At 50.7% G+C, this 21,866-nt stretch overlaps 2 protein-coding genes across 13 annotated transcripts in view; one reads left to right on the top strand and one right to left on the bottom strand.

Moving 5' to 3' along the window:
• Nucleotides 1-4,323, top strand: part of SLIT1 (slit guidance ligand 1) — a 149,871-nt gene extending 145,548 nt beyond the window's left edge. Inside the window, exons 36-37 of the mRNA XM_045853799.1 lie at nt 266-477; nt 1,320-4,323. Coding sequence (XP_045709755.1) covers nt 266-477; nt 1,320-1,558 — 451 coding nt within the window. The 3' untranslated portion in view covers nt 1,559-4,323. The remainder of the gene's footprint in view (nt 1-265; nt 478-1,319) is intronic.
• A 2,794-nt stretch (nt 4,324-7,117) lies between these two features.
• LCOR (ligand dependent nuclear receptor corepressor) overlaps nt 7,118-21,866 on the bottom strand; it is a 134,259-nt gene continuing 119,510 nt past the window's right edge. For all 12 annotated transcript variants that reach the window (XM_045853861.1, XM_045853863.1, XM_045853858.1 and 9 more), the window contains one exon: nt 7,118-21,675. In XM_045853861.1, the coding sequence (XP_045709817.1) occupies nt 17,346-21,675 (4,330 nt within the window). In that variant the 3' untranslated portion in view covers nt 7,118-17,345. The remainder of the gene's footprint in view (nt 21,676-21,866) is intronic.

Below are 21,866 nucleotides of genomic sequence, written 5' to 3'. Positions count from 1 at the left end.
CCGTTCCCTGTGGTGAGGAAAGATAGCATTTTTAAATCCCCAAATCGGAACACGTGGTCTAACACAGGATTTTTTTTATTCGGGTCTTCAATTTCCATTGTCAGGGAAGTCCCTAGGGACAGACACGGACACCCTTTGCTCTGTGTTTCAATCTTGCAAACAGGATCACCGCCCATGATGCCAAGGACGGAGGTGTGGGTGTCCCGGGTGGGCCTTGGATTGGCTCTGGCCTGTCCTCACGGCGTTTTTCCTCTGTCCCCTCCAGGTGTGTCCACGGGAAGTGCGTGCCCCTGGATGCTCTTTCCTACAGCTGCCAGTGCCAGGACGGGTACTCGGGGGCCCTGTGCAACCAGGCCAGGGCGCCCGCAGACCCGTGTGGGGGCTTGCGGTGCCTGCACGGCCACTGCCAGGCCTTGGCCACCAAGGGGGCACACTGCGTGTGTGACCCTGGCTTTTCGGGCGAGCTTTGTGAGCAAGGTCAGGGGCCCCCCTCCTGATGTGCCCTCTCCAGGGTCCCTCCCCACCACTGGCTTTAGCAACTTGATCTTTTCTTCCTCCCAACCTCAGCAACCCCCCTGTGCCCCTTCCCTGCTCTGCACCTTAGGCTGCTATTGGGCTTTACTGCCCCCCACCCTTTGGGCTCCGAGTCTCACCCCAGACAGGGTCCCATCTCTCCCTGGCCCAGCTTTTCCTGCAGCCCCCTTATCTGGGGTAAGTGCCCATTTGGGCTGCAGTCTCTCCTTCCAGAAGAGATTTTATCGGGGTAACAGCTCCTGCCCACACCTCTGCATGTTGGCCCCATCACCTTGGGACTGGGAACGGCAGGAAGTCTAAGGGTTGGAGACACCCTCCCTGGTCTGTGGGACCGAGATGCTTCTGCTGGAATGGAGAGTGCTGCGGGGAGCGGGAGGGGGGAGTCTGGAGAAATCCAGAACTCAGGCACCTTAGGGTCCCCTAGGCCGCACCCTCCCAGCACAATCTCCTTCTCTAACACTGTTGCCTGCCAGGCCTGCGGCCTTCTTGCACTCACTCCCCGGGCAATGGGAGCCTGCCTGGGCCTGGCAGCCCAGTCTGTGCTGGGGGCCCTGGCAGCTAGGAAGTGCTTCCTCCCCACTGACCACACTGTGGGCCCGGGGGGAGGCCATGCATGCGCACCTGGGCAGGGAGGATGCTGGGGACGAGGTGGGCTCTGAGAGCTAGAGGACCTCCGGGGTTGCCCCCCTCCCCTTCTCCTCTCTCCTCCTCCTGCCGCCCCCCAGTGGGCAGCACCCGCCCACAGTTGTGCCCTGAGGCTTTCTCTTGGTGTCTGTCCCATCCAGGGTCCGAGTGCCGGGGGGACCCTGTCCGGGACTTTCACCAGGTCCAGAGGGGCTATGCCATCTGCCAGACCACGCGCCCGCTGTCGTGGGTGGAGTGCCGGGGCTCGTGCCCGGGCCTGGGCTGCTGCCGGGGCCTGCGGCCGAAGCGGAGGAAGTTCACCTTTGAGTGCAGCGATGGGACCTCCTTTGCTGAGGAGGTGGAGAAGCCCACCAAGTGTGGCTGTGCCCTCTGTGCATAGCGTCCAGTGCCGACGGGGAGGGGGAGGGCCGGCAAGAAGCATGGCCACCAGGAGACCCAGGCCATGACCAAGGTGGCTCCTGGGTGGCTGGACCCTCCTGGGTGGGCTGGGGCCCACTTCTCAGGGGCCAGGCAGCTTTTCTCCAGCCGACCTCAAGCAGCCGGGGGCTGAGTGGGTGGGCGAGGCGCGGCTGCAGACCGCCCTCTCCAGAAGTGCCTTGCACAGATAGGCGCTCAATAGATTTTTGTTAAATGAACGTGTGCATGCGGTCAGGCCAAGAAGTGCAGAACAGTGACGCTCCCTCCTTGTCTGCTACCTGGGTCTGAGGAAGGGACTGGCTTCTCCCCAAACCAGCCTTTCCCTTGAGTGTGCGGCCCACACTGGCCCCAGAATCCCTTAACCCCTGCAGATAACCTCGAAGGACTCTCAGCCTCCCACCCTGGCTCTGCGCCTTCTGCTACACAGATTCTGCGGGCAGCAGGCCAGGGTGTGGAGGGGAAGGGCCCCTCCTGCTGGCCAGAGAGGGACTGACCCTTACCCCTGGACTGATTGGCAGGCAGAGCACCCTCAGGACCGAGGCTGGAGGTGGAGGTGGGTCTTAGGACCAAACCTCTGAACCCTGAAGTTCTGAGATGACCACTGTAGCTACAAGGAGGGGACTCACATGGAGGAAAGGGTTACTGGGACTTCTTAGAACGGAGGACCCACTCCGCCAGAAAGGACAGGGGGTTCTTGGTTTCAGCAGTATCAACATCACCACTTCCAGACACTAGCCAGCAAAGGGGCATTGCTCCTGAGCTTCCCCAGCCATCAGCCTGCTGCTGCTGAGCTGACGGCACTGGGACAGGGTGTAGGGGGCTTGGGCCAGGCAGCTCGGCCACGCGGGGCCTGCCCCCAAGGAGATGGGGTTCAGAGCCCCTCATGCTGCAGACCAGCAGGGAACTGTGGTCCGGGCATCAGGAAACCTCCGCGGGCTCTGTTGCTCTGCAGAGTTCTTCCCTGTGGACCTCAGTCTCCTCAGCTCGCACACGGGGAGGCGGGACAACTAGAGCAATGGAGACCCTCCCACTGTGGTCCCAGGAGGGCGGCCGCAGGAGTTAGAAATCCATCTTCATTAATCACATCAACGAGTATTCATGTGCCTGACCGGGGCTGGGTACTGTGGGTGTTCTGCCCTCGTGGACACATGCCAACCAATCACAGTGCATCACAGGGTGACCAGGGTGCCCTGGGAAGAGAGCCGGGCCAGACGAGGGCTCCAACCACAGGCACAGCCACGGCCTCGGCTGGAGCGGCGCCCCACAGGCTGTTTGCAAGGAAGGACTTGGTGTTTGAAGCGTCACTGAATACCAGACAGTGACTACAGATACTTCAATCCCGTGCAGAATGAAAATGTAGAAAAATTACCTTTGAGCCTAAATAGCGAGTTGGCTGGAAGACAGGTCACACCCTCCTGTCTCAGGTGTCTCCCCAGTGTATTCCTGGGGAGTGCTGGCGGGCCAGGGTGGTGAGCCCACCTTTTCCAGGCTCCTTCCACCTGCAGCCATAAGGCAGGGTAGGGGGAGTGAACGGGTGGGGTTGGGGTGGTGTGTGCTTGTGTCTTCAGCCACCGTGGCAGCGGTGGCGGCGGTGGTGGTGAGGGCCTTGCTGCTGAGTAGTAGAGGGCAGTGTGACTGTGGGTGCCTGGCATGTTCCATGACCTTGGTCTCAGGCCGGAGGGTGTGAGTCCTGGGACCCCTGTAATGGAAAGAGGACCCTGTCCTGCCCAGTTGGGGAGGATCTGTCCCTCACCAGGCACTGGGCTCTATTTCCTTGTAGCCCTGAGCAAGGCCACAGTGCCCCTGCCCCCTGTGGCCAGCAGTGTGGGCCTCACTGCAGAGCATCCCTCTTACCTAGAGTTCCTGAGCCCCTGAGGGACTCGGAGAACAGCCAGTACCAGGCTGCACAGGCAGGAAAGCTGAAGTGCAGCTAGTTTGTCCCTTGGAACAGGGGTGTTCTTGAATCCACCAATCCTGAGGAATGTACCCTCCCCTGGCCACCGCCACCTCCTGCTGCCTTGGAGAAGCAGTTTCCTGGGCTCGAGGGGACCCTGGCAGGCAGGGGCTTCTTTGCAGAAAGCAGGACACCTGCAGACAGGTGATGGCTGCCAGGATCCATGCAGCCCCAGTGCGACAGGCTGGGGAGGGCAGGCGGGGGGGGGGGCACCCCGTGGGCTCGCTGCTGGCCCTGCTGGCCCCTCCATAATGCCCCGTGCCCCAGCCCAGTGCCACACTCACCCCTGGTGGAGCCGCAAGATCGGGAGCCAGCATGAGGGTGAGGGCAGCAAGGGGCTGAGAGAGCCTTGCGCCCTAGGACCAAGTTTTCCTCAAGTTAGCCACCCACCTGCAAGTTAAGGGCCCGGATCCCACTCATCTGGCCATTCACACTGGGGCCCTCTGAGTCCCGGAAGGCTACCATGATGTCATCTGTCTGAGAAGTCATCTCCACACCTTGCCATCCCCTTGGTGAAGACCTTTAGTTCCCTTTGACGTCGCCATGGGCTGTTTCCATTCAACACACACTGAAGAGACTAAAGCAGGCGAGTCCCAAGGACGCTGCTGCTCTGGCGGCTCCGCGGAGGACAGCGGCCCGGGCCCCCCGCGGAGGGGTCTGGAGGTGGAACATGCCAGATGGACTCGTCTCCTCCCCGCCTGCTGTTAGCCTAACCACGAAAGTATCTCTTTATACAGAATACTTAACAGATTCTAATATATATTTGTATTTCATTTTGTTATAGTATTTTTATATGTTAAAGTCAACACCCAGTGTCTCGTTTGATTTGCAGATGCTCCGTAGCTGTGACATTCTGTTTGGGGGTTTCTGTAGCCTTGTTTGGGTCACTCTTTTACAGAGACTGGTTTAGAACAGGCCCAGGAGGGAGCCACACCTGCCCTTTGCTAGACGTGTTGTTTTAGAACATGTTGAATATTGTCTGTTGTCTTCCACGTGAACATGACATTGATCCACTCAGGCTCTGCCTTGCTGATCTCTTTGTCTGCACCGAGGGTGAGCGGGGCTGCTGGCAGGCCCCGGACAGGACCGAAGGCTTCTGGGCTGCCCCCACACCAGCCGGTCCACGGTGGCTCCCACATGCTGCACATGTCGGACGGCTGCCCTCGGCGCGCTCTGGTCCTCCTGAAGCGGCACGGGAGGGCCGCCGCTCCTGCAGCAGGAAGGGCAAGTCCGGGGGCGGGCGGCCGTCGCTCCCAGGGATGCCAGTGTGAGGGCGGAGCCTGGCCCCGCTGGGGGTGGCGCGTGGAGATCCCCTCCTTTCCCTTCCCCGGCCCGCTGCCACGCCCACATTTTGTACGTTTGTGTACAGAGCCACAGCCTTCTTTCACCCGAGGGTTTCGGGGCGTCAGGGCAACCGAGTAGCGAGCTGTGCGGCCTCTCAGACCGCCTTGTAAGGTTAGCCTGCTTGCTGCCCGGACAGCGGTTCTTAGGGGTCGGTGGAGGAAGGAGGCAAGCACGCTGTTTCGGTGGTTCTGCTCGATTTCCAAACTAAACACAAAATTGCATGCGGGAGTTTTGTAAGATGACATCGCAGTGAGGCCCCTGACGCTGGGGGGCCCCGGCCGGCCCTCCCCGGGCCCCAGGACGTAGACTGACTTCTCACCAGAAGACCACCTGTGGCGATGGTCACACAAGGCGCCCCTGAACACAGTCACCTTGACAGGGGGCAGTGATGGTGACGACGGGGCGGTGAGGCAGTCCGGGGTTTGGGAGGAAGTGTGACGAATCAGACGCCTGAGGGAACACGGTTCAAACAGGGCTATCGGCCCAAGCGTCCGGAGTGCCCGGAGGTCACCCCAGTCGGTCAGGGGGCACACGCCCTCCCGGGCCATCACGTGTACTGCCATTTCTGACAGAGCAGCAGGGACGGAGGCCTACTTCCCTGCCGTGGAAGAGGGACCAGTGGTAACCGACGGAGACAGTGGTGACCCGAGGGGCCCGTTGCCCGACCGGGCGCCAGCTGATTCTTCTTACCGCACACCGATTCTGGCAGATCTTCGTGATCGTTTTTGAAAAGAGAAGCCAGAAATCAACTTGTATGTCAATACTCATAGTTTTATAATCTTAAAAAAAAAACCATAAACGGGCTAAAACCAAAATGCACCTGTGAGCCACCTGTGTGAAACCGCGGAGTTAAAGCAAGTGCCAAGTCCCACGGTCACAAGGACGCCCCCATGCGCGGGGCGGGGCGGCCGAGTCTTCCTGGCGCGCTGATTACGCGGCTGTCATTCCCACACCCCGAGCCCTCAGAGCCGCCAGGCTGCACCTCTTGGTTCCTATTCTAGTTATCCTACCACAGGATGAATGTTGGAGGAAAAGAGGTTTATTTGAACAGTAGAAAGTCCTCATCTGGAACAAGAAAACTCTCCAGATTTGGGAACGGGGGTGGGGGTGGGGTGGGGGGGGTGAGCCACCAGCTGCGGGGCCACTTTCACTGGGTTCAGTTGTGCATGACAATGGCCACTGTCGGATAAAGTTGCTAGTGAAGTCTCGGTTGATTCCACAGGGAGGAGCCCCCTGGCCCACTGGACCCTTAAACAGACCCACTTTAAAGAGGCTTGAAAATATTTAATGAAACAGCCCTGACTGGTGTGGCTCAGTGGGGTGGGCATCACCCCACAAAACAAGAGATCGCTGGTTCGATTCTAGGGCAAAGGCCTGGGTTATGGGTTCAGTTCCAGTCAGGACACATACAAGAGGCAACTGACCAATGTTTCTCCCTCACATCGATATTTCTGCCCCTCTTTCTCCCTCCCATCCCCTCTCTCTAGAAATAAATTTTAAAAAAAATTAAAAATATAATGAAATAGCCCTGGCTGGTATGGCTCAGTGAATTGAGTGCCAGCCTGCAATCTGAAAGGTTGGTGGTTCGATTCCCAGTCAGGGCACATGCCTGGGTTTCGGGCCAGATCCCCAGCTGGGGGCATGTGAGAGGCAACCCATCAATGTATCTCTCACACCCCGATGTTTCTCGCCCTCTCTTTCTCCCTCCTTTCCCCTCCCTCTAAAAATAAATAAATAAAATCTTAAAAAATATATAATGAAACATGTAATGAGGCAAGTGAATGGAAAGATTTCCTGCCCCCTTCAGCCATACCCCAGAATGGGCCACGGAAAGCTAGGGCAGCCCTCCCTGGCGGCCAGGTGCATCGCCCCTTTATTTCAGAGCCGCTTACCTGTGGTCAGAAGCCAGAGGAAGGCCCCTGCTCGCTGCCCCTCTGGATGAAGCACTGGCACCTTTCCAGCTCTGCCATGGGAATTCCCAAGGGTCCCCCCTCTGTGTTTCTTTACCTTGGAGTCAAGCACCACTCACAGAATGGCCCTAGGTCCAGCCAACCTTGTTCTTTTAAGCCCCATCAGTGGGCGGTGGGGCCTGGGGTGAGGCAGGGGTGTCAGAAGTGTTGCTTTTTGGTTCCTGTTGGCAACTTGGCAACTTGGCCGTAGACTGGGAGCTGGATGCTGGGCTCTGGTGCAGTGGATATCCTTCCAGTGACCACACACACACGCTTTAATATCAAAGAAGTTTAATATGCTGCAGTAAAATAAGCGCCTAGAAAAAGCTCACGGGACAGACCCCTTCCACACATCGCTAGCTCCACACCCCATCCCTCAAAACCAAACCAGAAAAACCCGAAACAGCAAAGGAAATCCCTCCAAGCTTGGATTTCGGGGAGGGCCCCTCCACCACCAACAAAGATGTAGTTTCCTACTTGGCCTAATAGGAAAGTAAAACACAGAAGCACAACAAAATCCACAAGATTTCAATATTTAGGAGACTTGGTACATATTCAAAGTTAAAATAACTTCAACTTTTATAGCTATACATATTGTTTTAAAGCAACTTAATATATTTTAAAATTTCATATATACACTCTCAAAGGTTCTTCAGGTGAGGTATGTAAACATTGTCTAATGAAAAATTTTCAATGTTTCAAACCAACAAATTCACAGCATACATTGAATTTTCATCCATTAACAACACAGTATTTTCCTACACTCTCTAACACAGTGGAAATCCAGGCCCAAGAGATACATGCCTTTATCTGACAACCATTTGCAGAATTTCTCACTTCACTGTTTTTGGAAAGACCACGTGAGCACAGGTCAGGAGGACACACTCGGTGCTGGGAAGGGGCAGCAGGCCCTCTGGAGACTCTCCTTGGGCACCTGGACCACTGGCTAAGACTCACAAGACAGCAAAAAGGAGCACATCTGAACAACTACGAGATTGACCTCGGCAATGACAACACTGGGAGGAACCAGAAAGACCTTTACAGGAACGGTAGAGATTCATCTTGGAGCTCCCTGGGTCCACAGCTGGGTCTGCAGCCCCCGCCCTAAACCCATCTGACAGGTCCCAAAAAGAATTAAACACCGACACGGCACCTGAGCTTCAGTTACATTGCATGGGCCTCCTATGACCCCCGGGGCCCTCACAGGCATGAACTCTGGCCTAAAGTAGGACCCTGGGCTGTGCTTATCATACGAGTTGGGGGTGAATTTCTTAATATTGTAATGCATATGGGAAAATAATGCCATGAGTTCACAAAGACGACCAATGCCTGCACACAGGCACCAGCCAATGACCTTGGAGGAGCTCAATTTTGAAAACTACTTGTTCCCTGAGGGTAGACAGCAGGCTTCTGTTGAGATTAAGGGAGGCTAATAAGGGGATCATTTCTTACAAAGTAATAAGACTTGGGGTGCCTCAGGCCGGAGTTCTATTTTACTCCCACGTAATCTACACTGTCCCCTCCCCGCCCTCCCACCACAAGTAGTCACCTTCTCAATGACAACATAGGTCAGTTTCTTTCCTCTTGCTTGCTTTCAGGCCCAGCAATGGAAAGTTTTATCCTAATGCACCCATTTCAATCTAAAAATAACGCTAGTGAAAAAGTCCAAACACCATCATAAATACAAAAGAGAAGACATATTCCCAAAGCCTAAAAAACTACATTATTCTATTCATGGTTATTTGGGTGTGGGGTATTTCTCATAAAGTGTATTATGGTCACAAGGAGAGGCTGCGAAACAGCTTAGACACCTGTTGGACTGGACACGCTGGGAGGCTTGGAGGGGCCACTGCCCTGTCTGTACTCACCATGAGGGTCAAGCCCAGACACGGAGGGGGCTTCCGACACTTCAAACCCAGGCACAGAGGAGGACTCCAGGAAATGGGCTAGCTTTGCAGGGTAGGTCAGAAAGAGTCAAGGGACTTCCAATTGGCCATCTAAATTTCTAATGTAAACAGTGCTTACATTCACTCTATAGCCAAATGAGCTGTGCCTCAACTGGATGCTGGAAGCCCTTACAAATTCATGGAAAATGGTAATTATTCAATCTCAATCTCTATGCCCCATTTTTGATGTGTCTGGTGCTGGCAGATTTCTCATCCATTGCTAGAGTTCTATGACTGGAAGGAGCGTGCAGACAAACAGAAGAGAAAATTCAAGTACAGCAACCTCTCGGGCAAAGGCAAGAGGTCTTAGCAAGAGCTGTTCTACCCCCCACCCTATCCTCTGAGATAAGGGCCCATGCGGAACCCGGAATAAATGTTATTACCTAGGATCTTATTGCTTGTAGGCAACACATCAGAAAGAACACCTGGAAATCTGCTCTGCAGATCTGGGACTGACCACTGACCAGGTCATCACACACGCACACACGCGCACACACACACACACACACTATATATATAATAACATAACCAGATGAGAAGAGGGGGCAATTAAAGCTTGGATTTGATGTAACGTTACAGATCAGATGCCCCAGACAGCTCTCAACCCACTGGTTTCCGTTCTCTCTCCGTGTGTGAGCTGGGATGTGAGAGGAAGTCCACTGCTCAAACCGCATTCCCCTACAACACTACAGCGCAAACCAGCGTCACTCAGGACGTGAACCTGTATCCAGCACATATAATAAATATTTCTTAAAAAACTATTTACAACATTACTTCTTGTGAACATGTAGATGCGAGCAAAATTTATTTCTTCTGCAAAGGTTAAAAAAGTTCTGACTGTCTAGTTCAGTGCTAAATTCCCTGGCACCTAATTACCCATTCACATTTCATCTTACAATCAGATTTGCTTACAAATAGTATCATAGAAAAAAAACAACATTCTCCAGCATAACTGTTCAAGTGTTCTCCTCATTTGTTTGGAAAAGACAAAGGGAAGCCGTAAGTAGATCAGCAAGGTGATTCAAATGGATGGCGAAATCCCCTGTGGCCCGTCCAGGCTCTCTGCAGTCCTGGAGCTGCAGGCCTGAGTCCAGCCAGCCCCACAGAGTGAGGCCCACACGGGATGGCCCAGGAACGGGCCCCAGGGAAGAGGAACACGATCGGAAAGCCTCGTTCAGTTACATCCAGGGGTGCTCTGAACTGCAGACCGGGACTCCTGAGAAGTAAAGCTGCACACATGCTAGAACAGATGGTCATGTCCTGTAACCACTGGTTACAGGTGGGGCTGGCCCACACGTGCACAGATGCTTGCTGAGATGCAGAGGGGAGGGGCGAAGGAGGAAGGGAGCTGACCGCTCACGACTATGATCAAGGCGTGAAAGAAAACATGTGTACCCTCCATGGCTGGTGAGACTGGGAATAGGTGTCTTTCACAAACATGAGAAAGACTAAAATGCAGCTTAATGCTTTCTGTAGGCAACCAGTGGTTTCTCCATATCCCACAGGTATGGGTTTGGATTTCCTTGGGGTTACAACTAAGGCTCATTTCCCTGCACAGGTTGCTGAAGCGCACAGGTGAACGTACCAACTGTATTTGCAAAACAGGGGCTGCCTGAGGCCAGCCAGGGTGCCACACCTGGCACAGCCATACCGACAGTGGGAGACCCGCTCTGTCCTGTTACGGGGTGACAGTGGGCAGTGCACTCAGGTTCCGAATCCACGTTGCATCTGCCCCCAAACAGTGAGGATTTCAAGGCCCCATCCTTCTGCCTGCACTGTGTTGTCTGAAGGTTCAGTGGGTGAGCGTGGCAGCTGGGGAGGACGGGGTGGCTAGAAAGAACGCATTTTTGGAAAGCCCTTTTGACAATTCATTTTTTTTGTTAAAAATAAATACTTTCTATAGAAGCATTTGAACAGGAAAATATCGCTATTTACATAATGAAATAAATTCCACAGTGGTGTGTATAAATATGTATTAAATATGTATTTGAAACCATAGTCACTAACAGAGTCTCCTAGAACTACTGAGAATGCAGAAACCACTGGTGAAACTAACAACCTTAAGCTACAGAGGCTCTGAAACTAATCTCTACCTGTGGTATAAATATACAAAATTATGCAAATCTTGCCTGTATAGCATCTTTTCCACAAACTAGCTCCCCAATACTACAGTTTTAGCTACAAGACATGAGGTGTAGACTATAGAAAATGATGGGGGTGAAACAGTGGCTAAACATCAGACGAAAAAGAGAGATGAAAGGCCAAGTGCTCCAGTGAAGCACGTGGGGTGGGAGACTCCAGGGAAGACGCCCCCGGGTAGGGGCTGGTGGCAGAAGCCGAAGAGGGGAGACAAAGCGGCTCCTCAAAGTGACAAGCCCGGCCAGACCAGGTCAGCTCTGCTGGCCAGGCCAGAGCGCTCTGAACTTCGGTCTACAACTGCTGGTTTGCCAAGACGGTGCCACTGACATGCTGGTATTTTAGAGCTGAGGATGGGTGGTCTGGGTTCAAGGTTCCAACAGGCAAAGACTATTCGTGTTGAGCACTGGCACGGAGGGATGCTTCTCCAGAGTCAAGTTCACCCTGACTCACGAACATGGGAAAGACTGTAGTACTTTCAGTTTGAAACTTTGTCCTTTGATACTTATCCTAGTAGCTGAGATGGTATGTCTATGATTCAATGAACTGGGTCTTTTCTTTAACCACAAGTATCACTGAGGGACAATGTGCCACAGCAGCCGCGTGCTGAGATGAACACACGAGGTACCCTAAAGATCCAAAAGGGAAGAAATGCTGCAATGCTGGGCTACATGAAAAAAACAAGTCTGCACCTCACTATCCATAAAATTTGATTCTGAATGACATCTTGCAAGGGTCAGCCTTTTCTGTAAAGGGCCAGGTAGTAAATATCTTATCTTATATCTTATATTGGTACTGTGAGGGCCACATATGGTCTGCTATTATCTTTTTTAAATAACCCTTTGTAAAAAAGGTAAAATACATTCCTCCAACCTCTGGCGTATTAAAAAACTTTTTTTTTTTTTTTTTTAAATAGGAAGCCTATACTTTCATGCGGCTTGTCTACTGAGTACCTTGTGTTAAATGGAATGGTCCCAGGCAGGGGAGAAAGTGTGTGTTGCTGTGCTCATCAGGCGAGCAAAACTGCTCAACACCCCCTCTGAAGGACGGAGCAAAGGATGGCTCCAAAGTACAGGGCGTCACCCACCAGCTTAGTGAAGAGGAAGATCAGGCAGATGGGTGGTAATGGAAGGAACTGACCAGCTCCAGCTCAGTTCCAAGGACAAGAGCATGAGCGGGGATGCCCCTCTCCAAGTGCTCAGGAGGCTGCCCAGCCCCGGCGCAGCCCGACGAGGCCCGGAGCAGCACCAGAGTTCTGGGCTTCAGCCTGAAGGTCAGACCCCCGAAGTCTTCCAACCGTGTGCGGTAGAAAACAGCAGCTTGTTTTGATGTTTCGAGGGAGGATTATATTGATGACTGCCTCAAAGGCTTCCCATAATCCTGCTTGTTTGAAATATAATAACTTTTTTATTTTAGTTTATTCTTTCCCTGACGATAATTTGGGAGTAAGCACAAGGAAGAGTGCTTACTGCTGGGGTGTGAGGACGGCCTTGCTGATGTGATGACACACATACATGTGATTTCATATTTATAGAAAAAAACATGGAGTATTTCAGTGGGTACCGAGCTGTAAGACAAAAATTTATAGCTAAGAATTCAAAATGATAATTATCTGCTTCAAAACAATTGAAATAGTTCCCCTCTTTTGGGGATACTGACAAAAATTGTTCCCCAATATGACATTCAACTTCATTTAAAAAAAACAAATAGAAACTTATCCTCGAGTTTTGGGGGAGGGGCAATGAACAACTTGGAAGTTGACTGGATTTGATCTAAAGATTATTAACTATGACTTGTCAGTCACACTCAGGGTCAGAGTATGTTCCCATTTTCTACTATTCTCTTCTAAAGCACTTCAATACTCTATTTTTATTTGTTGGCGTGCCCTTAATAAAATTATTTTGAAAGAAGAATATGGGACTGAAAAAAGTATTGGTGCCAACAGTTTTACCTTCCTAGCTGCTGGCCCCAAATATTACATAACACACAGAACTTTGGATTCATCATTAGACTTTGTTTTCCCTTCATGGAGACTTTTTCCATATCTAAATGTGAGTTTCAGAAAACTGAACATCCAATTAATTTTGAAAGAAACAAAATCTTGGCTTACTTTAGAAAAAAACAAGAAGTGAAGCTGGCGTCAGGTCTATGACAAAAATAGTTGAAATGAGGGGCCCGGGACTCACTGTTTCAGAATCTTGAATCCTTTTGCTCATGGGTTCTGACTCTTGGCTGAAGGGGACCTCATTTTGGTTATTGAGATGGGGAATTCTAAAAAGGAAGATATGAAACTAAGGTCGCTCAAATTTCGGGAGATGGCTGGTATTCAATGTGCTACAGCAATGATGCGGTCTGTCTCTTTTGCAGTAAGAAGAAATAAAGTAAAAGGATGAACAAAATTGAGGTAAGAAGGGGAAGAAAACAAGAAGGCAGAGAGGCAAAGAGGCAGAAGGAGAAGATACATCAGGGAATATTTGTTCCTGAAAAAGAAAAATTTTCTCAAGCAAGGCCAGCAGCCTTTTTCTTTAAGGTCCAGATAGCAAATATCTGGCTCTGTGGGCCAGTCTCTGGGGCAGCTCCCCTACTCTGTGGGGAAGCAGCCACAGGCAATCCACACCGGACGGGCGTGGCTATGTTCCAATGTACTTTTATTTACAAAAGAGTGACAGCCCATGGGCTGCAGACTCTTGACAGAGCATCTATAAGCCGAAAGAGAGCCCTAAAACCAGAAGACTGGGCGTGGTCCCTGGGCCAGCATCTTAGCAAATTCCACCCCGTCCCAGGTGCCACCGCAAGACCCCAGATTGCTTGACGGTGACACTAGAGCCTCTCCAGCTTACGTCATGCAGCACGTTGTCCTTTCCTTCTGACTCTTAGGTCCACTGAGCAATGGGCATGCTGCTCACAAATGAGAGTGACAGCTCCCACCCTCGCCACAGACTCCATCACAAGTCAGCAAAGAGACCAAACTTCAAAGTAGCTGTCTGGAAGTGTTTTACTGACAACCTGTCTGATCAGCGGGGAACTCACCGGCCCAGTATGTCTCGAGTCCGGGACTCCATTAAAAGTACTGCATGTGCGAAGGGACGACTAACTGCACCTCTCTGTCCATACACTACAGCAACACTGAGGCATAAGAGCCATGGCCTAAGGTCATTTTTTTAGGGAAGGCTTGTGTAGAAGTCCTTAATGAAACACAGGCACAACAGAGCCGGCCTACCTGAGCAACTGAAGGGACCAGCAACTGCAGACTAACACACTCTAGTAACATTCCTATGTAGGAAGCCTCCAGAGCAGAACACAGGCTCATGGCCTTCTTGTTGCCCCGCAAGACTGCCGCCCCATGTCTGAGGAAGTGCCGGGGTGAGGCTGGACTTGACTCAAGTGGCAGTCTCCATGGTGTCCTCTCAAACCCGGGAAGCCTCATAGGATAGAAAACGGGTCTCCAGAAGAGGGCGCAGCTCTGGGGAGCTATGGGAGAGCTTCAGCGACTGCTGCCCAGGCGTCTCCCAGCTCCTCCCAAAGCTGAAAGATCACACCAGTGGTCTCCAGTCACCCACTTCAGCTCCACCGTGGGACAGTCACTTCACTGAGCACAGGCCCAGGAGCAGAATTCCCTTCTGTTCTGGAATCCAGAATGTGGCACACACTGCCTTTGCGCGTGGTGGCGAGCCACGGTGGAGAGGGCGCTGAGAAGCAGGCCTCCGCGAGAGAGGGGGACTGGGGAGGCCCGCAGCGGCATCAGCCTGAGCCTGCAGGTGTCTGGGGCGGGGGCAGCGGCTGCTGCGAGTGTAAACGGGCCTTCCACGGTCAGCCCTTGAGTTTATTCTTTCTTTCTTTCTTCTATTAGCAAAATAAACCGAATTGGCAAAAACAAAATTCAACAAATACAAAAATAATTCTAAGCTTTTAATCTCATAATTAGGTAGAATCCCAGTCTATTTAAGTGTAATCACTAAAAAGTAAGTTGATTTTAAAGATGATCCATTGCATTGTTAGGTATATAAATAAATATATACATATTGTTAACTTTTCTCAAATGCTTTTTAGAATGAGAAAGAAGGCTACTATCTTGAAGTAAGCTTCTACAAAAGAAGAAGAGCTTAGACAACTAGATGGAATGAGTTGTAAACCTGGACCCAGAACAGTCCCACCCACGCCTCTCAAACGCCTCTCTCTAGCCCAACGCAGGCGCCCCCGGAGGCGGTTGGTCTGTGTGCAGCTGAGGGGGCACCTCGGATGTGTCCACGGGGACCGGCAAACCTGACATAGGCAAGCCCCAGCTGTAAGTCACCACAAACAGTATCCAGTGACGACCCTACACAAAGATATTTTAAACTTTAAAACCACTTTCTAAAGATTAAATGAATCTACTCAAAACATATTAATGCTTCTGTGCAACTTAATGCTGAGAAAGGGCTGCCACCATACACACTCAGCAGTTCCATTAATATAGGTAGCTCTTGAATGGCCACAGTCAAAGATATTAAAAAGAAAAAAAGGGACTTGTGGGATAGAGGAGACATTAGGAGAAAAAAATCAAGGCTTCACTGAAGGTAGTAAGCTCCACTACCTATGAAATTCGACACAATTCTTAATTTCCCGTGAATCAGATGCTCTTCTCCAGGACTATCCAATCGTCAGAAGTTTTCATTGTACACATACAGTGAGTCTTTTACAGCTTGGGTAGAAGGCCTGTCTTATGATCTAAATGAACTAAAGCACAGAAAAAGGTCCATCTGGGTTTATCTAAACTGATCTGAACAATCTAAATGGAACAAATTTTAATAGAAAAGACAGAGTAGCAACTATCCACACAAGCCTATTTTGGTGACAGAGCATGTGAGAGAAGCTGGCTGAGGCTTTAACAACCGAGCCTTTCTTGGAGAGTGGCCCAACGGAAATGTTGAGTACACGCTGTGTTAGGATGGAGCAAGGTTATAGGCACCAAGGTAAAGCCAGTGTACCCATCTCAGGCTTCACTTGGGAAAGGCAAACATTATCAGTTACAAATAGTGCAGCTCTCACTTTTGAGCCCGACATGGCAGAGGCAGGAGTGATACTACAAGCACAAACTACAGGTATGGTGCTAACCAGTCAGGACGGACACCCACTCTAAACACGTAATCCACACGAACATCAGTTCCGGGTGCAGGGTGTGTGGGCCCACCGTGAGACACTGAAGCTGCTTCCTCCAACTGCACGTTTGCTGTGACCTTCACATAATGCTGTGCTCTTTTGACCTTTCTGAGTCCAATGCCAAAGCAGTCTGCGGGATACTCATAGAAACCCTGGGCCACATTGAACTATGTGGCCTGTGCTGATTACCCAGCTCGTGAACTCCCTGGCACTGCACACAGGGAAGAAAAAGTTTTTACTGTGGACCTGGGGCTGGGAGACATTTGTGGCTGGTAGCCAGAGGCAAATGCACCCAAATGCACACACACACTCTTAAACTTTTCTGTTACTGGGAACAACATTTTGGCTTTCTCTGAATACAAAAGTACTTAGGGCAAAAGAGAAAAGTAGAATAGTCACTCTTATCCTAATTGGCAAATCATAGCTACAGCAGGTGGGGGCTGGGGCAACAAAACCCTGTTAGAATGCTAGCAAGCTTAAAAGGCCAAAAATGCAAAAATGCAAAGCATGGTAAGAACAAGTAATGCAAATAATTTTTAGAGGTCATAAACCAAAATTCACACCCGGTAACACACCTTTTGTCTCATGGGCACGTAATTTAGAATCCATTTTTTTTTCCAGTGAGAAAAATCAAAATTAAGAGGAGTAACCAACAACAAACAGGAGTTTTTAAAAAGGGGTAACAGAAATATTAACCTTTTGCAACAATTATAAATGCCCTCTGCATTCTCCACATACCATAAAAATGATTTGGTTTAGCTTTCAAATATCATTTAAACAAACAAACGAGACAGAGAGGGAAGTTCACTGCTGGGGCCGGCAAAGAGGAGCATCTGCCCAGGCACAGACGCTGCAGGGAGCGGCAGGAAAGCTACTTTTATGTGCATGATGGCGGTCTCTCGGCTACAGTACAAGTGCTTGTGCATCAAGTATAAAATACAAGCCTTTAATCACATAGATCAGCTTTTTAGCTTTTGTAAATTTTAAACACAAAAAGGATAAATAAGGCACTGTACTTTTAAAAACTAAACTGCTTGGTTCCAAGTTTAAAACCCAAGGAACAACCAGAATATAATATATAACTTCCCTTACTCAGCCTCAGAGAAAGACTCGGCAAGTTCCCTTCTCCATCTGAGATGCATTTTCTGACATTTAAAGTGTGGTGTTCTCCATTAACTGCAGACTTGAAAGGCTTGATAAGCTTATAAAGGCGAATTTAGTTAATGCAAAATAAAGGGTTACTTCTATGGAGCAGTTTTACTCTTGGCTACCACCCTTCGATCACTTTGCATCCAGCCGCCTCCGCTTGCTGTGGGACGAGTCCAGCTTTGCCTTCAGCTTTCGCTTCCTCTGAGCTGCACTGCTCTCCGGGGTTTTGGTTGGGGGTCTGGCCCGAGCCTTTCCACTGCTCTGCTTCCTGTTTGTGGCTTTCTGTGGCCTTGAAGAGGGTTCGCCTGCCCCTTTCTGCTTTGCGGGTCTTGTCACTGTCTCCGAGGAGGTGGGCTGGGTGGGTCTTTTGTTTGTACTCTCTTTTTCTTTCCTGGAGGGCGGGCAGTTCTTCCCAGAGGGCTTCTTAAGGTTCTTTACTTTATTCTCTTTCAAAGATGTCTTTTTGGGCAGTTGGCTGACTCTGTCCCTTGCAGCTGGCTTCTTGGCAGCAGGGGTTCTGGTGGCTCCGTCGATATGCTTCTCTCTGCCGGCTTTCACCGCAGCTCCCTTGTCCTTCCTGTCCTGAGTGCTGCCGCCTTCGGTCCTCTTGCGTTTGTTCTGGACTTCCGCTTTCGCCAAGACCTCAGGTGTTTGCCTCCCTTTCCTCTTTGCTCTGTCGGTGCTCTTGGGCTTAATGGGAAACCCATTGGCATCCACTTGCAGGGCAAACTTGGGGGACATCAGAGGGTTGATGCACACACTTTTACAACCCTGTTTACCGTCCACAGCCAGGCCCCCTGGGCTTTCCTTCTTCTCATTCCTGATCATGCGCTGCTGGGCTCGGAGCTTTCCCCGAATATTGGAATATTTTCTAAGGATCCGGGTACTGGCTGGAGTAGGTGAGCTTGTGGGAGGGTGGCTATTCCTGCCTTCCTTGACTTCCTCTCTGTTGTCTTCAGAACTGGGGCCAGGGCTGATGTCACTGCCCTTCTCTGGCTCCGTTTCGTCAGGATTCTCTCGAAATTTAGCCCAAAGCTTCTGCGTTTTCCAGTTGTTCTTAGCAGGAGTAGCTCCGGGAAACTTCTTCAAGTGTTTTTTCAGGCGTTCGGCCTGTACTGAACTGGGGTACAGGCTGGAGGGTGAGTATTTCTGAAGAGGATGCTTGACGGGGGGCGTGTCTCCTGGAAGACGAGTGTTGAGCTTCTTCGTGATCACCAGCGACCGGGTCTCGGTCGTCTCCAAGAACCATTTACAGATGTTGGACATCTTGAAGTCTGTCATGAACAGCATCTGAACGGGAGAACACTTCTGAGCCTCCAGTGATCCCCGACATTTCCGTGACCTTTTCTTGCTTTTCCAAATCTCCTTCAGTTTGTCTGACTTGTTCCTTGCTCTTGGTGTTGGCTGGCCTTCTTTCTCCAGCTGGATCCAGCCCTTCTGAACTTTCATGTACTGGGCATTGAAGTTGGCGATAAGCTCCTGGTTTTCCTCCTCGGCACACCATTCCACAAACTTGGGCTGGTCGTCAACCACTGCTTCCCCGTCATCCTCTTCTGAGGGATCTCCACTCTCTGAAGCTTCGTTGTCCTTTGGTGCTGGGCTTTCTTGTGCTGCTTCCTTTTCTGAAGTCACTTTTGTAGTATCCAAGGGGTCCAGAGAATGAGCAAGTCTCAGGTTGTAGGTCAAAGCGGTCTGTCTCGTGAGCCGAGGTGCCCATTTTGGGGGTTCAGCAGTGTCACCACTTCCACTACTTGACGACCCAAGCACACTGGACGGCACGTCGCTGTGATCATCTTCATGCTGGGAGTCGGCACTGTCCACCTCATTTGCCACCTCCTCCACATCCTGTGCAGGAGTAGGTCCTGCGTTCTCTTCGGGTGGCTCTGCAAAAGTACACGGGCCACTTTCTAAGGGGTCATGAGCATTGTTCTCACCTAACTTCGACTGGACATAGATTTCCAGTCTCTCCCCAGGCAGGGGCTGGCCAACTGTAGTTGTAGGATCGCTGCTGGGGGAAACATCTTCTTCGTCCCCCTGGACCTCTTTTGCCAGCATGTTTTTAAAAGTCTGCCTGGTGATGATCCCGCCTCCTCCGCTCTCCCACTCAGCATCCTTCTCAGGGGGATTTTCATTGGCATCTGGGTTTTCGGTGTCCTCCAGAGCTTCTGGATGGAGACCCTCAGTCACAAAGCCCTCGGGTGTCGTTCCACCGGGGTATCCTTCTTTTTTAGAACGTTTTACACCAGGATTTTTAGAAACCTTGACTTCAGGGCAAGCAGAGGAAGAATCTGAACTTTGATTTCTTAAGCCCTTGTCAACAGAGGAAGAATCTGAAAGTTGACTTCTTAGGCACCTATCAGAGGCCTCCGGGAACTTTTTACTTTTTTTCTTTTTGTCTGAGTTCTCCTCAGGTGAGTCCATGTTTTGTTCACATAGATCTTTTTCTGAAGGATGTTTTATGTCACTGCCCTCTTCCTCTGATTTTCCTGTGTCACCTGCTGTCTCACTTTCCTCAATTTCACTGGGGTTTTCCTCAGTAAAAGTGCTGCTTTCCTTTGAGAGCGGGTCAGTGTCCAGCTCCTGAGTGTCCTCAGTCTTGGCCTCGGGACTGATGCTTTGTTCACCCTCCGCCTCTCCCAGGCTCCCGGGAGGCTCCAAGCACACTGGGGGACTTTCATTTGCTGAGCACAGGGGACTCTCTGCTCTGCTGACGGTCTCAGGAGAAGAATGAGGCCTGGAAACAACATCCTCACTGCCTTCCTCAGAAAGGCTCTCAGTAAAGGGACCCATGTGACAGTCCTCAGGTTCATTCATCTCCTTTGTATCCGGCAGTTCAACTGGTTGTTGGTCTCGTTCAGGGGAAGAAATCCCACTTGCTGCGGGAGCTGAGACCATGGACATGTCTGTGGGCATGTCCTCTTCAGGAAGGTCAGCAGGGAGAGGCCACACCAGGCTGGCGGCTGTTGTTTCCTCCGACCTCGGTGAGCTGCTTGGATTGGGTTCATTCACTGTGGGGCAAACCTCGGGCTCTTGAGATTCCTTTTCGGATAAAGCACCTCTGTCTCCTTCCTTGAGGGAGGTTATTTCTTCACTAGGCTCTTCAGTGCTGTCTTCTCTGGGAAGCTGCACATCTACAATAGGTCTCGGGGCTGAAATTACAGGGGCCTGATTGGGCGTGACCACTGCCTCCAACGCCACGGTCGAGCAGCTTGCTTTTTCCTGGGAGTGTAAATTTCTGGCCAGCGTGCGAACAGTCGGCAGCTCGCAACAATCCCCATTAAAAAAGTATCCTCGGGTACTCTTTCTAGCTGTTTTCCGAGAAGACAATACTGATCTTTGATTCTCAAAGTGGCATTCTGTTATTGGCTGACTGATATAAACAACGTCACACTGGTTATCATAATCATTTATCCGTAGCCCTGATGCCCTTTTACCTTTCCGTGCTGTCTTAACGGAGGCTGGTGACGTCTTGGTTCGTGAATGTCCATTGGATGCTTTGTGCACGGGTGGTATGGGGCTGGGAGCTAACCACCCGTCTTTGGAATGATCAAACTGGCCCTTATCACTGGGAGGCAAATGGTAACCCACCTTATTTCTTCCTAGTGAGTGAAGATGGTTCTCTTGCTTTGGCGTTGAATCTTGTTCACTTGCCTCTAAATCCTGGCGCAAAGGTGTTTTTGAACTACACTGTAAAGTATTCTCTTTGTCAGCAGTTCTAGATGAGTCCCCCGTAAACCCTGAGTCCCAAGCCTCTTCTGATAAAGCTTTAAATGAATTTCTTTGAGGAACAATACAGCTGCTGTTCTCCTCACTATTCTCAGCTGCCATGTTTACTGCAATTAGGCTTTCTACTAAAGCTGAACTCTGCACATGGTCTTTACTGTCCTCACATATTTTCACATCTGTGTCTTGCTCCTGTCCAGTGGTTTGCCCCTCCAAGCTCTTGGAGATGTGATGGAAGTTGAACGAGGAAGAATTAGATGTACTGAGGTATCCCAGAGTGGCACTATCCACTGAACTCCCGGCATCAGATTTAGTGGTTGGAAGTTCAGAGGAATCCTTCTGGACAACAGTCAAGGCATTCTCTCTTCCAGCTACAAAGTTTGTCTCGGGAGGAGACTCTTTCAGGGCCTTTTCTGCAAAGCATAGAGGGCTGTGAGAATCTGATGAATCTGCTGTCAAGTCTGCAGAAGGAGGAGACTTCATATCGAGACACAAAACATCGTTTTCCTTATGTTTGGTACTCAGCTGGGCACAGCCAGCATTGCAAGTGGATGCATCCATTGCTCCAGAATCCGAAGGTCGCAGGTCCTCGGTGCCCGGCTGGGATTCAGTGTACAGATCGTTGAGGACACGAATGAACTGCTTCTGATGATGAGTGCACAGTTTGACCATAAACTTCTCCAGGGGGGACTTCGACTGATTGTTAGAATCTACTGCTATTGCCTCTGCTGAGTTCTCACTAGATAGACAAAGAGAAAGAAGGAAATTAGTGTGGTCATTTTCCAAAGAACCAATTTTACATTATGCAGTTCACCTAATGTTACTCATGTTGTACAGAGAGTGAACACTGGCCAAAACTGCTTCTAAATGCCCATATACGTCTGATTCAATACATGAGTATTTACCTACTTATAATGTAAAGCCGTTCTA

The sequence above is a fragment of the Phyllostomus hastatus genome, unplaced genomic scaffold, assembly GCF_019186645.2.
Source record: "Phyllostomus hastatus isolate PE091 unplaced genomic scaffold, TTU_PhHast_1.1 phas_scaffold_1066, whole genome shotgun sequence".
NCBI lineage: Eukaryota > Metazoa > Chordata > Mammalia > Chiroptera > Phyllostomidae > Phyllostomus > Phyllostomus hastatus.
The sequence above is the reverse complement of the archived record's forward strand: the minus strand, read 5'-3'. Positions and strand labels throughout refer to the sequence as shown.